General features: G+C 39.8%; 1 protein-coding gene across 4 annotated transcripts in view; it reads left to right on the top strand.

Moving 5' to 3' along the window:
• The window catches only part of TBC1D19 (TBC1 domain family member 19), a 101,692-nt gene that overhangs the window by 65,655 nt on the left and 19,732 nt on the right, over nt 1-16,305 (top strand). For 2 of the 4 annotated variants that reach the window (XM_005300298.5, XM_065597010.1), the window contains 2 exons: nt 3,122-3,196; nt 12,529-12,591. The exons of 1 other annotated variant lie outside the window; for it this stretch is intronic. In XM_005300298.5, the coding sequence (XP_005300355.1) occupies nt 3,122-3,196; nt 12,529-12,591 (138 nt within the window). The remainder of the gene's footprint in view (nt 1-3,121; nt 3,197-12,528; nt 12,592-16,305) is intronic. One more of the 4 variants, XM_065597008.1, reaches the window with a different exon arrangement.

Below are 16,305 nucleotides of genomic sequence, written 5' to 3'. Positions count from 1 at the left end.
TCTCTATCTGTAAAACAGATATAATACTTCCTGTTGTCCACTCTGTGCTGGTCTTGTCTATTTAGATTGCAAGCTCTTTGGAGTAGAGCCTGTCTCATTGTGCATACCATGATGGAGCTCTCATTGCAATTAGGGCTGGTAGACATCTGCTAGTGCACAATCTTTTGACAACCACCTCAGATTGCTGTGGTAACACATTGTACAGACAGTACAATTCTATGAGAACTTGATTTTGTTTAAAGAAAAATTTTAACTTGAAATCAGCCTGAGTCCTTCTGCCTGTTTTAGTGGATTTTAATCACATTTCATATTTTTTTTTCATTTTGCTTTGTGAAAGACCCACACAGACCAGAGAAATTGACTAACTAGCAAAAAGCCTAAGTCCTGCAAACAGTTATTCACGTGCTTAACTTTAAGTATGTGAATGGTCCCTCTGATTTTAAACAGGACTATTTTTGTGCTTAGCGCATGCATAAATATTTGTATATTGGAGCCTGTAACAGGGTGGCTTGCCCCTTTAAGAGCTAGAGGCCTGGGGCCAGCCAACTCTAGTTACTAAGGAAGCACATCTGAGCAGGAATCAGGTGATTCCCCTATAAAGAGTAGCAGAAAGCTGCAGAGAAGTGGGGATACTCAGGGAAGCCAGAGTGGAATACAGAGGCTGTTATGAGTGAGTAGGCTCCAAGAGAGAGACCTGGGATTTGGGAATGAGTCTGTAGACAGGAAAAGCCTAGGAGGATCCCTGATAAGAGGGTAAATTGATGGATTTGAAGAGACTGTATTTTGATCTGTTTTTGATTAAACCAGACCCCCAAGGAGGGGTAGAATTGGATGGAAAGAAAGCAGACTCCACGGGAGTAAAAAAGACTGCAGCCAGGTAGGGCTGAGAATAGCTTGCCAAGGCAGGGAAGAGCTGCAAAGAACAGACTCATGGGAAGAAGAGAAGCCCCAGGACTGAGTTTTGCTTTTTGTCTTACGTCAATAAATTACATGCTGGGAGAAGGGGCATAATTGAACAAAAAAGCCTTTGAAGTTTATTTGAAAAGTCCATTTAAGGGGAATCTGAGGCAGGCCGCTTGTAGCGCAACCAGCGGTGGCTCCAGGCACCAGCGCTCCAAGTGTGTGCCTGGGGCGGTAAGCCATGGGGGGCCGTCCTGCCGGTCCCTGCGAGGGTGGCAGTCAGGCAGCCTTCGGCGGCATGCCTGCAGGAGGTCCGCTGGTCCCGCGGATTCGGCAGCGATTCGGTGGCGGGTACGCCGAAGCCGCGGGACCAGCGGACCTCCTGCAGGTGCGCTGCCGAAAGCTGCCTGCCTGCCGTGCTTGGGGCAGCAAAAAAAAGTTAGCGCCACCCTTGAGCGCAACAGAGGATGGCCCATTGGCAGAGTCTGTTTGCCTATACAAGGGGAAACCGTGAAACAGACAGCCTGCTTTCAAATGCACAAAATAAACTGAAAAGATAGGGATATTTTTTCTTAAATCCTTCTATTTTATGGTAAATGTATTTCATTGTTTGTAATAGCAGTAACAAAAAATTCAGACAGTGATTTTTAATTTGACTGTGTTTCTTAATTAGATTACAGTGTCTGCTTCAAAATAGTGGCTTTAAACATGAATAGTAAAACTTTTTGCGGATACAGACTAACACGGCTGCTACTCTGAAACCAGTAAAACTTTTGTACAAAGCTTTTTTTTAAAAAAAGCACAATTAGTACATATCCTGAATCATTTACATTTTGTGAACATTTTATGTCTGAACTAGTTTAAAGGAAATATTTAACAAAATTCTGATTTATTACTTTTATTTGCCCTTTATTGGAAAGAAAAATGAAAATATATTTTCTCCTGAGCTATTTTCAGTTAACATGAAATGAACAGTGTGTTTCCTAGTTTCAGAATTTGCTAGTTTTAACTGGTCCCTCAGTTTATGGAATTGATTTAATTAAGCATAGTATTCTTCCCACTCTCATGTTAATACTCATATGAAAAGAACAACCACTATTTCCCACCACCTTCTTATTTTCTTGCATGCTGCCCCTTGCAAATGTTTTCCCCAAACTTACTCGTAAGGCCACTACCCATTCACTCTTCAAATCCCTCACTTGAAAGAACCACTTCTGCTGCAGCACTTACAAGAAATCAGCCAGCGAATATTGTCTAGGGCCTTTATCATTCAAGCTGTTTGACTGTGTCCTCTGGAGTCCCACTGAAGCTAGAAGGGTTCTGTGGAAGGGAAGGAGCTGAGGGCAACTGGATTATTTAAAAATCCTTGTAAAACTGTGTAAAGCCATATTCACTTGGTGACATCATGGCAGAGGTAAGTTTTAAGGAGGGAATTAAAAGAGGAGAAAGTGGCTTTGTGGATTTTTGCAGGGAGCTCCTCCCACTCATAGGGGGCAGCATGGGCAAAAGCAGAAGAGTTCACCCCAGTATATTCTCCACAGACTTTAGGGAGTAACCGGGTGATTTAAGATGAACATGGAAAAGTCTGAACCTTTCTTCAATGTGATCTCCTTTTGACATTTATACTATTTAGACTGGCTTTTTGTGGGTTTAAATATTTGGATATTCATATTGTATCCAAATGCCCGACTTAGTTCTAATTGATATTAACATTACTAATATTAAACAAGATTTGATGGGACCCATAAAAACAGAAGTGCATTAAAATAGAAGTTGTTGGAGAGAATAATCAGAACAGTTCTTTCAGAACTTTCAAGCAGGCAAGGCTTGGCTCTAGAGAGAGCAAAAGTTTGGAAGACTGAGATATTCAATTTTGTCCAAACTCTTCCCTTCCCTTCATTCTCATTTTTTGTGTGTCCTCTAACGTACAACTAAACAATAATATTGTATTATGTGGATCCTCATGCATTTCCCCCAGGTTTTTTTTTAACGTGTTTTATGGAGGAAATTTAGAATGAGCAATGGAATGTATCTCTTGACAGTTGGGGGAAGGATATTTCAAATGGTATTTACGGGCATATGGATCTCTTTTTATAATTTTTCCTTCTTTTCAGTAATATGCCCTCCTATGTAACTATCAGCATTTATTTTACTTATATAAGTATAAATCGGGGGTTTGTTTCAGACTGAAGAATGATTAATAATATTTATTTCATTTTAGGACATTTTGTACTACGAACAGCTTAAGTCCAATGTGATTCAGCATGATCTTTTAGTGGACAGCCTGATTTACAAAGTGAGTAATTCATTAATTAGTGAGTATTTACTGATCAAAGCAATAACTCCGTATAAAGAAAACACAAATGTTCTGGTTATATGGAGCATGGGAATAAAGCGTGCTCATCTTTGAGTGTCCTCTACATATTCCCATTCGTGGGATGTGCTGGCTACTGCAGACTGGATGGTGGAAACTTCTTGTAGCAGTGCTCTTTGGAGTCTTCACATCTCCCTTTTATCCCTCCCTCAGTGTTTCTGAATGTGTGGTGCTCTGTGCTGCCTCATTTCCTTCCAGCTGCAGGAGCGGGAAGATGTGAACCTCTCCGGATGCTTTGAATCCAGATCCTTCTCTCAATAAGACTTTAGTACCTTAGTCTAGTCTAGCTTTAGCGTTAGTACAGTTAGTATTAGTTATGGGATATATTTAGTTAGTAGTCAGCTCTTTGATTCTGACTTCTGGTTCCATGGTGGATCCAAAGTTGAAATAACCGGATTTTAAGTGTGTGTGTGTGTGTGTGTGATATCATGTGGTCTCTCCAGTATCAGATGCTCGCACTAGATGTTTAGATGGCATGCCTGGATGAAGGCCACTCTTCTTCAAGATGCTCAAACTTCAGCACCTTTACCCTGTGAACACATAAGGAGTAGCAGAATAGGCTACAAGCTTTACTGTCACAAGAAGCACCGGCTGTGAAGCCTTTTTGCTCCAACTCTGCTAAAGAATCCAAGCTTAAAGATAGGAAACTGATATAATGCCTAGAACCTTCCAGACCTTGCAGTGCAAAAGACACTGGTCTCCGAGCTGGGCTCTGGGTCCAAGGCTATTGCATTATCGGTATCTAGCTTTGAAGCACTTAAAACTTCGATTGGTTGTGGCCTCTGACATGAGAGCCAAGCCACAACAGATCCAATAAACCTTGGTTCCAAGAAAGACAATATCAAGGCTAAGCATGCTCTGAAGGCTGAGACAGAGCCACATGCTGGGGATTCCTCAGATCCCTCTGAGCAAGATCAGAGCCTAACTGTTCTGAAGCCAGAGAGAACAAATGATCCAGAATGGAGAAAACCTCTCCCAACGGATCTCTCCTCAGTTCAGAGGGTTGCATCGGCTCTGAAAAAACCTCTGTAACTCTTGTTGCTAGTACATCTGGTTCCTATGGCTCAGGTGCACACAGAGCCGCAGTTGGAGTGTTTCCCAGATCTGAATGAGAGTCATCCTTCTACAGCAGATGAGAGGAAGAGAGAGAGGGATCTATCTTGGTATTCCCTGGCTGCTTCCCTAAGAGTCAGCCAGGTTCCCCTCCCCACCATTGTAATCCATTGTTTAGAATAGATGCTAGGATCAGTTATTTTGCCAATAGTGTGATTGTCAGATCTGAGATCAGATCCACAATCTGAAGAAGAATTGGATCACATTAGTGTTACTGATGTTCAACTGAGCTTTCAGTCACAAAAACCTGACTATACAACTAGATATGATCTGTGTGGATCATCTTGTCCTATGAGATGTTGCCATAGTTTGGTTAATGGCAGGATTGGCAAGTGCCACCTTGCACTGTGTGGCCATATTGCCCATTGCCTAGGCATCACAGAGACCTTCTTTAGCCTTACCAGCATAGGCACTCATCTCCGACTAGAGATAGGAAAAGGTTCAGACCTCAGATCCGAGACCTTTTTTTGTATCTACTTACAGAGAGCACTTTCCCACTATAGTGTTGGATGCTTTATCTGAAGAAGAGAAGCCTGTAATTCAAATGGAATATCAGCAGTTATAACCAGAGCTTGAGAATGATTCTTCTCCTGATACGAATGTTGGTAATGCTGCAGTCTCTTCACCTTTGGAGGATTTGCAATTTAATTATCTCATGGGTAGAATGGTTACAATATTAACGCTCCTGTCAGTTGTTTTAGAGGAGACTTCCCACCTAGTTTTTGATATTTTCGGTTCTAATGCAGAGTAAGGTGTGTCTCCAAGTTTTAGATATGACTATCCTGCCTGACCCCCCTGGAAGCTAGTACAAGCCGCTGACCTTCCACCATAATCATGCTGTTATTTTTAGTGTGCTAGCTCTGGCAGAGCTAGCACATATCTGTCTACTGTGCTGGAAAGCAGACTCCTAGCTGCTCAGTAGACATGCCGTATGTTCAGAGTGTTGTCTTTCCCGAAGGAAATTCTTTCATCTTTGTCATCGTGGATACTCTAAGAGAATGTTCTGAAGGGGGATCATTCAGTTTTCGTAACTCCACCATTGACAGTCACTTTGGATGAGTCTAAGAGTAGATGGGCAGTGCACCTTCATGATCTGTTAATTCAGGACAATTGGAGTTATGGAGAAAAGAGATTTGTATGTTGTTGGAGAATAACAGAGTTTTTACTTTTTGTTTGGGTACAGCAAGTTAGATACTTTATTTTTTTAAGCAATTGCTTATAAGGGAGAGAGCTAAACAGGTTTCTTAACAGGTAAACAATTACAGCAAGCATTTATACCTTTTGTTACAGATAACAATGAGCAACAGCTGCATTTTGTTTATACATAGGTTATTCTGATATTTTGTTTTTCTTCCTTGTTTAGACTTTAGTTTACATACAATATTATTTACACATTATTTACACAAGGTTGCAACAACTTTTTACACAGTTGTTTTTTTTACTTGCCTTACACAATTCTCGCTTTTACAAATTTTGCGTTATTAGAGTTACAGTTAGCCTGACTCTTGCTAACAAACTGTTATGCATTGCAATTTCCTTTTTCTCAGTTCTTTTTCTGCTTCCACAATCCCCCTTTTTGTACTATTAGTACAACAAACCTTTTTAAATTTTTATGTGCGTTAAGTTTAGGAATTTAGATTTTACTTTAAATGCTTTAACCTTAGGGGTTTTGATTGGATGTAATAACAATGCATGATGAACATGGACATGAAAGGTATTACTATTATTACGTCCTTTGTAACAACAATAACATAATTCTAAGCTAACTAATAGCAACACAAGCAATAACATTTTCATAGCAATAATATGATGGGGTTGTTGTACAATTTTAGTTATAAAGCACAATACATTATACTTAGTACATAAAGTAAACACTTTGTAAGCTGTATGAAAGGCATACTTTTTAACTTGATATGTATTTTGAAGCATGTGAATTTGCCCTTGTATTTTAGAGATTTTTTTGAACCTTTGGTAACAGTGAAAGCAAATTTTGAAATTGATTAGGCACTAAACTAGTTTAATTAAAGGGTATTTGGAACCTAAGGGCTACTTGCAAAATGTTATCTGCAGGCCAGTAAATAATATGATTGCCTGCAGTGATAATGAAATTAAAATGTATGTTTTGCAATGTGGTGGCTTTAACATACACACAGCTATTATTAGCTTGAAAAAGTAAGTGTTCTGTTAGGGTAGTTTCTTGTTTTCTACCTCCCAGCAAACTTAGTTATGAAGAGTAACAACTTCTCCTGGCTTCAGTTTATGGATACACTGAAGCTGTGGAGGTTCTAAAGGCCAAAATGTTTATTGACTTTCTAACCCCATTTAAATGTCAGATGTAATTTCAGGAGCACTGACTAAAAATTGATTAGTTTTTTAATGTTTTTTGTAGGCAGGAATTTCTGGACTTTGTGGTTTTAATGATAACTAGAATTGAGCAATTAAAAGCATAGATCATAAACCAGGCAGTAACTCAAACCTACACCCAGGGCAAGTTGCAAGCCATGAAACAGAACTTCCAGGCAGAAAAGGAAGCACTTGCTAAGCAAGTACCGGTCCTTCAGGAACTTGTTAAAATTTATTATTTGTACTTAGCCTGGTCTGCTTTGATTCTTGACCTTGAACGCAGATTAACTTTCTCTTTATCTCTGGACCAAGCTGAATTTTAAATTAACCCATTCCTTTCCTTAATAGACAAATTGCTCCCATTGTGTGTCAGAGGCTTTTTGGTGATTAAAAGCTCCTCTGAGATGTATGATCTTATTTAGATTGAAGGTACCTTCTAGTGGGCATTGTTTTAGATGGATTTGCATGCGTGTAATGATTCCAATTCTCTAAATACTTGCAGGTTTTAGGACCATAATGTACGTACATGAAATAAGATGGGGTACCCTTAGGGGGTGAGAGGGAATGCTTAGACTGTACCCCACCCATTTTTCAATTACACACACACAGGGAGGATGCCCTGTCCGCGCTAGCGGCACATAAACTAAGGATCTCTCCCTACAGGGTACTTACACAGGAGAGACTAACGAGAATGGCCACGACCCTTTTACACCTTCCTTTAGCAAAGAGCGTCGGCTAGTCTGTGGGAGACGGCACCGCTTACTCTCTTTGCATCCAGCCAGATGATCAGACTGTCAGTGGCTCACACAGAGAGGAAGGGGAGGGAAGATGGGTTTACACACTCCTAGACCCAGGTAGCTTTCTTGCCAGACGATGCCAGGCCGAGTTAGCCCACCGTGGGTTGAATCTTCTAAAAGATCCTCTAGTTACCAGGCTTGCGTTAGAGTAGTTCTGGTCACGAGCCAAAAGACTTCGCAGAGTACTCTGGGCGTCTTCCGGTAACTTTTATTTACACTGGTGTACACACACACACACACACCAAGGCTTCTATTTCTAAATACCACGATGCATCTGTACCTTATGTCCGGACTTAATACACTATGAGGTGGTAACAACCCCTCTTGAGGCGGTAACAACCCCTCAGCACCGGTGCATACCTAATGCATTTCTCTTATGCATATGGGGGCGGCCAAAGTAACAGTTCCCCAGAACAGCATAAAACTACCTTATTGGGGATGGCAAAACAATTCCCCAGAACCGCTCTGCATCTGATCTTGCTGCACAGTTAATAAGTTCAGATGGCGTGAGCCCAACAGGGACTGATGGCCCCACGGACAGTTCTCCGACACCCCAATAGAGATTTTAAAATGTCTCCTACCTCTATTGTGGTGCCATGGAGTTCGAAGGGGAACGATCCATAGGAGCTGCTGGTGCCTCTGCGGGTGTTACCATCCCGGACGAGCCCCCAAATTGTCGGAGAATAACAGAGTTCTCACTTTTTGTTTGGGTAATTTTGCGTTATTAGGGTTACAGTTAGCCTGACTCTTGCTAATAGACTGTTATGCATTGCAATTTCCTTTTTGTCAGTTCTTTTTCTGCTTCCACAATGTAAACTGGAGATGAGTGCTATCTGTCTAGCTGTCAAATTTTTTCTGTCTCACATCCAGAACAAAGTAGTGCAAGATAACAGCAATGAGAAGGGAGGAGCTCACTCATCTGAGCTGTGCGAAGAGGCAATCTAGCTATGGTCCTGCTGTATCCACTACAACGTCTACCCAATTGCCCTGAACTTAGGGGGCAAGTACAGCAACATAATAGATCAGTACTGTGAGGCAGTTGCATGAATGTTCTGTTAAGGATTCAGTAATTCAGGACATATTCATTCTCTGGTGGTTTCTGGAAGTAGATCTCTCTGTCACGAGACAGAATATAAAATACCCTTGTTTCTGCTCAGAATGGACACATTGGATGCTTTCTTTCTGAATTGGGGGATGGGCCTGTTATATGCTTCCTCCTTTTCCTCTTATACAGCGGGTCATAAAGATAAAGCACAATGGGGCCAGAGTAATTCTAATAACTTCCACCTCGCTGGGACAATGGTGGTATAAGGACTTTCTTCACTTCTCTGAGGGGGTTTACAACCTTCTGCCAGTGATGGCAGCAAAAGCTGTTTTCACAAGTGCACGTGGAGGTTCATCTCCCAGGCTCTCTTTCTCTACATCTAACTGCCAGGGGTTATAGGACTTTAATGGATCTAGAAAAAAATCTTGCATGTTAGAAGGTTATTTCCAGGAAGCAATCACCCAGAAAGTGTGGAGTTTAGGTGGTATAAATTCATGACCTGACAAGTGTATAGATTCTGTGTGGGCACCAATTTAGTATATTAATATTTACTGCATGTAAAGTCTCTAGACCTGTTTCAGAATACACGTAACAGCAATAGCAGCACATCATGTACTATAGATGCACATGACACAGTTAAAATATTTATGAAAGTGTCAGTTAATATGTACTCACCAGTGAAAGACTCAAATCCATCATAGGAAATTAATTTGGTCTTCACCCAGCTTATGAATCCTACTTTTGAACATAAGGTGGATGGTTCCTTATTTAATTTGTTTATTTAAGCAGCTTTTATAATAGCCTTTACATCAGCAAGGTGAGTGAGTGAGTTGCATGCTCTTATGGCTGACCTGACCATTCACTGTTTTTCAAAAGATAAAATTGCCCTTAAACCTCATCCTAGAATCCTTTCAAAAGTGGTGTCTGGATTTCATATCAATCAGTTAATTGCTGGTTGCCTTTCCAAGCTCTCATGCTTATAAAAAAGAATCTACACTACATATTTATGGTAGCTGTGTTAGTCTGTATCAGAAAAAAGAATGAATAGTACTTGTGGCACCTTAGAGACTAACAAATTTATGCAACAAAGCCCATTGCCAACTCTGTCCACAGATCTATTCAAGGGACACCATCATAGGACCTAATCACATCAGTCACACCATCAGAGGCTCGTTCATGTGCACATCTACCAATGTGATATATGCCATCATGTGCCAGCAATGCCCCTCTGCCATGTACATTGGCTAAACCGGACAGTCTCTATGCAAAAGAATAAATGGACACAAATCAGACATCAGGAATTGTAACATTAAAAAAAACAGTCGGAGAACACTTCAACCTCCCTGGTCACTTAGTTACAGACCTAAAAGTCGCAATTCTTCAACAAAAAAAACTTCAGAAACAGACTCCAATGAGAAACTGCAGAACTGGAATTAATTTGCAAACTGGACACCATTAAATTAGGCTTGAATAAAGATTGGGAGTGGATGGGTCATTACACAAAGTAAAAACTATTTCCCCATGCTAATTTTCCCCCTACTGTTACTCACACCTTCTTGTCAACTGTTTGAAATGGGCCATCCTGATTATCACTACACCAGTTTTTTTTCTCCTGCTGATAATAGCCCACCTTAATTGATTAGTCTCGTTAGAGTTGGTATGGCAACACCCACTTTTTCATGTTCTCTGTGTATATATATCTTCCTACTGTATTTTCCACTGCATGCATCCGATGAAGTGGGTTTTAGCCCACAAAAGCTCATGCCCAAATAAATTTGTTCGTCTCTAAGGTGCCACAAGTACTCCTTGTTCATTTTTTCTTAGAGCTTCAAAAGTTTCCTAAAATTTTTATTTCTTATGCTGACAACTATAAGGGTCATGCTATTATCTAGGTGTTAGAAAGCATATAGGACAGGGATATACAGTTGCATTAGATCCTCCTTCTGCAGAAGTTAGGACATTGGCATGGGGTGTCTGGGCCCTTTTAAGCGATGTCAGGACCAGTCTGCCTGTGTTGGACTTCGTAAAGGAAAATGAGCCCATGTCAGCCACATGTCAGCAGCTAAGTGCCCAGGTTAATAGGTTAATTAGCTAACAAACACCTGGATCTGATAAATAGCTACCTATGCTCAGTTGGAGGAGGGTGCTGCTAGGAGGCTTGTAAGGGAGAGGTGCTCCCAGGGAACACAGCAATAGAATCCTCAGGAAAAGGAATTTATGGAGGGACTTCCTAGATAGTTGCAGAAGGCCCAGCCTGTGAGGAGCTGCATGCTGCCAGGTGAGGATCTATATTCAACACAAAATCCCTGCAGAGGCCTTATAGATTCATAGATTCTAGGACTGGAAGGGACCTCGAGAGGTCATCGAGTCCAGTCCCCTGCCCTCATGGCAGGACCAAATACTGTCTAGACCATCCCTGATAGTCATTTATCTAACCTACTCTTAAACATCTCCAGAGATGGAGATTCCACAACCTCCCTAGGCAATTTATTCCAGTGTTTAACCACCCTGACAGTTAGGAACTTTTTCCTAATGTCCAACCAAAACCTCCCTTGCTGCAGTGTAAGCCCATTGCTTCTTGCTCTATCCTTAGAGGCTAAGGTGAACAAGTTTTCTCCCTCCTCCTTATGACTCCCTTAGTTACAGGGAAGGCATCGTCGAGAGTGCCTTGCGGGTAATGAGCTTGGCCATGGGATTGCTAGACTCAGGTGGGACTAATAAACTCAGATGTAGTTTGCCTCCCTGCTAAGAAGCTTGGGTGAAAGTCTTTCTTGTGTGTCTGCTGAACTTTCTGTTAATAAATCCAGACCCTCAAAGGTGTGCGGGGACAGGGGGGTGTGGAGGCGCTATTTGATACAACCCAATCTGGGAAATTAAGACAGGGTGCACCTGCACTGCTGCGTCTGGACACAAGGGGCCACACAGGCGTGGCACACATCTTTTATAGACACACTTGACTTTCACAGTGGTTACCTCTCTAGCATGTCCAGAAATGTTCTGATTGTTGAAATATGTAAGGTTGCTACTTTGAGCCTCTAGTCACACCTTTCCAAAATACTGTTCATTAGATCCAGCATCTAGATTGGCCCTGCTGAACTGAGCATCCATACTACTATCTTTATTCAGTTACGACACTGAATCCCACCATCCAGTCATGGGGTGTTGCTTGCCAAACTATCCCATGACTCAGTATATGCAGAGGACACTTGAAGAAGAAATGGAGATTACTTACTTGTAACTGGAATTCTTTGAGAGGGAAGCTGCACATTCCCATTCCCTGCCCACCTTCCCCTCTTCTTCAGAGTGTTAATGAAATATTGACTCTGCGGTGGGCTAGAAGGAACTGAGATGGGACACCATGCCCCCTTTTATAGCCTCGCTCTCAGAATGTTCACAAACATTGAGAGGAGGGGCAGGAGCAGCAGTAGGGATGTGTGATCCCCTAACAGGCACTGGTGTGAGAAGTTTCCACAGTCCAAGCTGCACCAGCCAATGCATCCCATGAGTGTGAATGTGTGGAGTCCATCTTCAAGTATTCCCATTACAAGTAAGTAACCTCCTTTTAGCATGAATGACAATTGTAGAATCCAGTCTTTATTTAAAAATCCCCACAAGAACACAGAGGACTTGTCTGCAGGATTGAGCCCTAAACTGTTGATGTTTGGGGTGACTCAAGGATGCTTTTTGTTTGATGCTGGTCTGAATAAACACCAAGGGAAGAGCTTTTGGTCTCCGAGTTTTAGTCCAGAATATGATTGTAATCAAACCATTGTAGTGTTTTTGTGTTGTAATTGTAAATTTGAAGTCTGTGTATGACATCAGCTGATAAGTGACAGGAAACTCACTAATGCTGAAACAATGTCCTCAACCACTATGCTGGGCCTAGATTCTGCAGGCATCACCCAAATGAAAAAATTATCTTTCAGCACCAAACTGCTATATTTTTTTAATTGTAGGATGTAAAGCTGACAGCAAGCAATGATGACTACTATTTTGTATTTGAGGATTATTTATATCAGGTAAGTAGCTAGTTCTGCTTTAGAAAAGATGAAAGTATGTATTTGTTGGATTGTAACATCTTTGGGGGAGGAACTGTGTTTTAGTACCTGTTTGGACTGTACCTAGCATAATGGGGCCCCTAATTGAGGGCCGTAGATGCTACTGTAATACAAAGAATAAATAATATCACTTTCTGGATATAGGTTATATAAAATAACCTTTATGCTGTAGAAAGACCAGGGTCACTCTCTCTCCTGTGTCAATGCCCTGGACTTTCTGAAGTCCCTTGAATTATCAAATAGAATATTTCTGAATTTGAACAAGACTAGTCTAGAAGCTGAGCAAGACACTTGGATGGGAGTGTATTGGAGGAGACAAAGACTTATTCAGAAGCCCCCAAATTGGAAATGATTCTACCTGTTTGTTTTTTCAATACAATAACATAAAAGGGATGAAGCCAGCCTGTTCTTTGTTTTTCCAGTAGTCATAAGTTAGTTGTTTGTTTTTCTTTTTCTTTTCTTTTTTTTAAAGTAGAGTTGGACACACAAATTGACTAAGTCTTGAGAAGAATAGTCAAAAATCTTAGCTTAAAAATAAAAATGTTGCTTGACAATGGCTTATTGTAATGGGTAATGAAGTGGTTAACTATTTTAAAAATAAAAAATATAGTAATTTATAAATATAATGTGTGGATGCAGCAATGTCATTTTTCATCATTTCTAACATTTCTAGCAAATAATTTCTAGTTAATTTACATGGAATTATCTACATTACTTCCCTTTAAATCTTTTTAAATGGAAGGAGATTACATTCATGAATTTCCTAATGTGTATTTGATTGCAGTGTCAACATAAATGTCATGGAGCAAACTTACCATTTTCACAGCACTTTCAGCTTGATTGGTCACAGTTGTTAGGGTGGGCTTGTTTAATTTTGTTTTTCATAGCTACATGAAACTAAATATGTGCCTTTTGAAGTTAGTGTGCCCTATGTAAATCTGTGCTTAGGGTCTGGAGGAAAAAATAACCAAGAAACTATGCTTAATGCTGCTTGTAGAAAATGTATACATTTTGTAATTAAATATATTTATTCAAATATATCTGTATATATAAAACTTTACACAATTCTTTTAAGTGTCCATTTCAAATTATATCTCTATTTCATTTCAATTAAAAGTACAATGACCGTTTTCAAATAAAAATATATCTGAATTAAAATGTAATTTATATTCTGAAAAGAGACTTCATAAAAATTACATCCCAGGTATCCATATTTATTCAGTCTCAAATACTTCTGACTCCTAAACCGAGAAAAATATACATAGAATATAATTTTTCTGTCAGTCTTAGCATCTCAGGTTGGGAGCTGAAATCAAACTGTTCTTTTGGCTCAATAAATATGTTACAGTTAGTAGTTATCTGACAGTCATGAAGAAGAAAGAATAATTTGTTGGCTCTACCGTGATGACAGACATAAAAGCTTGTCTCTATCAGTGCTGGGAAGCTTATGTCACTCTGACATAGGAGAGCAAATATGCTAAATATGATGACATTTTTGCCGTCATTTCTCAGTACATAGCCACATTTGAAGGTTTTATTTTTGTTTCCTTTCAACATTTAAGTCTTGAGTAATAAAGATGAATGTGATTGTAGGAATTCAAAGAAACAAAAACCTCAAAAAGTATTGGATTTTAGCCACATAATCTCCAATGACTTCAACAACAGTCACCTAGCTAAATCCATGTGTGTGCTTTTTAAAAAGTGCAGAGCTAAATTTGGTTCTAAGATTCGAAAAACAACCCTAAACTTCTGATCACTCCTTGTGTCTCATTCCATTTAGTACTTTATTCCATTCTGCAAAATGGTTTGTAAAAGAAGTATATCTCCTAAAGACAACCTTCATTTCCTACCTAATCTTCAGCTTCAACTAGTTCTCAAATTGTTTCATTCTGTAGACCACCAAGAAGCAGCTCCACAGACCACAGTTTAAGAATCACTCTGCTATGGCATATTATTTGCTGATTCCAAATAAGTGAGGGGGATAAGTGGTTAAGTAAGAGAATTTGAACACTGAAAATTACAGCTTAAAAGGAATATAGGAATCAGTTGTCTGTCTAGTACTTCATTTTTTGGCAGAATTAGTTATTACATCTTAGATTGTAAACTTTTTGGGGAAAGGATGATGTCTACTTCTTAGGTTTGTACGGCACCCAAAGTGGGGCCCTGATCCTGTCTGGAGCATCTGGGCTTATGATAATATAAAGATTAAATAATAATAATTAATAATATTGAGTTGTACCATTGGTTCTCATTTAGTCATAAATAGGGGTCTACTTAAATTTTTCGCAGGTTGGTAACAGCATAAACAGACATTTGCTATTTATGCAGTGACCAGCCTACAAAACATTTTGTGATTTCTTTCCAGCATTTCTCAAACTGGGGAAATGCCAAAAGGGGGTGGCAAGCCTATTTGGGGTCGCAGTATTGCCATCCTTACTTCTCTGCTGCTCCCAGTGGAGGCGCTGCCTCAAGTTGGGCTGCGGGAGAAGCTGCTATCCGCTCTGCTTTCAGAGCTGGGTGGCGGGAGAGCAGTGGCTGCTGGCCAGGTGCCCAGCTCTGAAGGCAGCGCCACCAGCAGCAGCAGCAAAGAAGTGTAGGATTGCATATTACTTCTGTGCAGCTGTTGGCAGTGGTACTGCCTTCAGAGCTGAGTGCCTGGCCAGCAGCCATTGCTCTCCACTCTGCCTTCAGAACTGGGTGGCCGGAGACCAATTTCACAAGGGAGATCAGATTTCACAGTCCATGACCTGATTTTCACGGCCATGAATTTGGTAGACCCTTAGTCATAAATAATCCTTTGTGTGAAGAATACAGTGAGATAAAGTTGATCATTTTCAATTATTTGCATTAATGTGATTTCTACATTACATTTTTACCACTTTATAACTCTCCTACACTATGATTCAGCTCCATTGACATCCATTGTAAAATTCCTCTTTATCACATGCCCTATGATTTTATTACTTTAGGTTTATCCTTTGAATTTAGCGGTTAGTCCAATTTAGTCCAAAATTAAGAAGAAAATTAAACACCTCCGTTAGTTTGTCAAATATTTGTATACTTTAAAAAGAGCTTGTGTTATCATGGTTTTCTTTTGGCTTTATTTCTCTTCTGTGTGAGACACAGTATTAATAGATTTTAAGGCCAGAAGGGGCCATTATGATCATCTGGTCTGACTCTCTGCAGAACACAGCCCAAAGTACTTCACCTAGTAATTTCCATATCGAGCCATAACTTTGTTTGAGCTATTGCATACTTTTTAGAAAGATATTCAGTCTTGATTTAAAAACTTCCAGACACAAGAATTCCTAAGACAGGGCTGCAGATAAACGTTAGATTCTTTTTCCTACTGGGGAACATTGTTTATTTCCTTTTTCGATTAGTCTCTCCCACATCAGTTAATATATACTGAGTATTAACTTTGTCTGCTTATTGTTACAGTTTGAAGATGATTGTGAGTTATTCAATAACAATATTTAATTTAGAGTATTTAAGATAGATTGTTTATTTTTAAAAAGATGTTTAAATATGAGAAATAGTTTGGGATTCAAAAAAAGTAAAATGTTATCACAAAAAGAATATTATCTGTTTTCAAATAGAAGTGCAAGTGGTTTACAAAAGTCGCAATTTTGCATGTTTTTGAAAACTTTTTTTTATTTTTAATTTATTTTTAAA

The sequence above is a fragment of the Chrysemys picta genome, chromosome 5 (genome assembly GCF_011386835.1).
Source record: "Chrysemys picta bellii isolate R12L10 chromosome 5, ASM1138683v2, whole genome shotgun sequence".
Taxonomy (NCBI): Eukaryota; Metazoa; Chordata; order Testudines; family Emydidae; genus Chrysemys; species Chrysemys picta.
The sequence above is the reverse complement of the archived record's forward strand: the minus strand, read 5'-3'. Positions and strand labels throughout refer to the sequence as shown.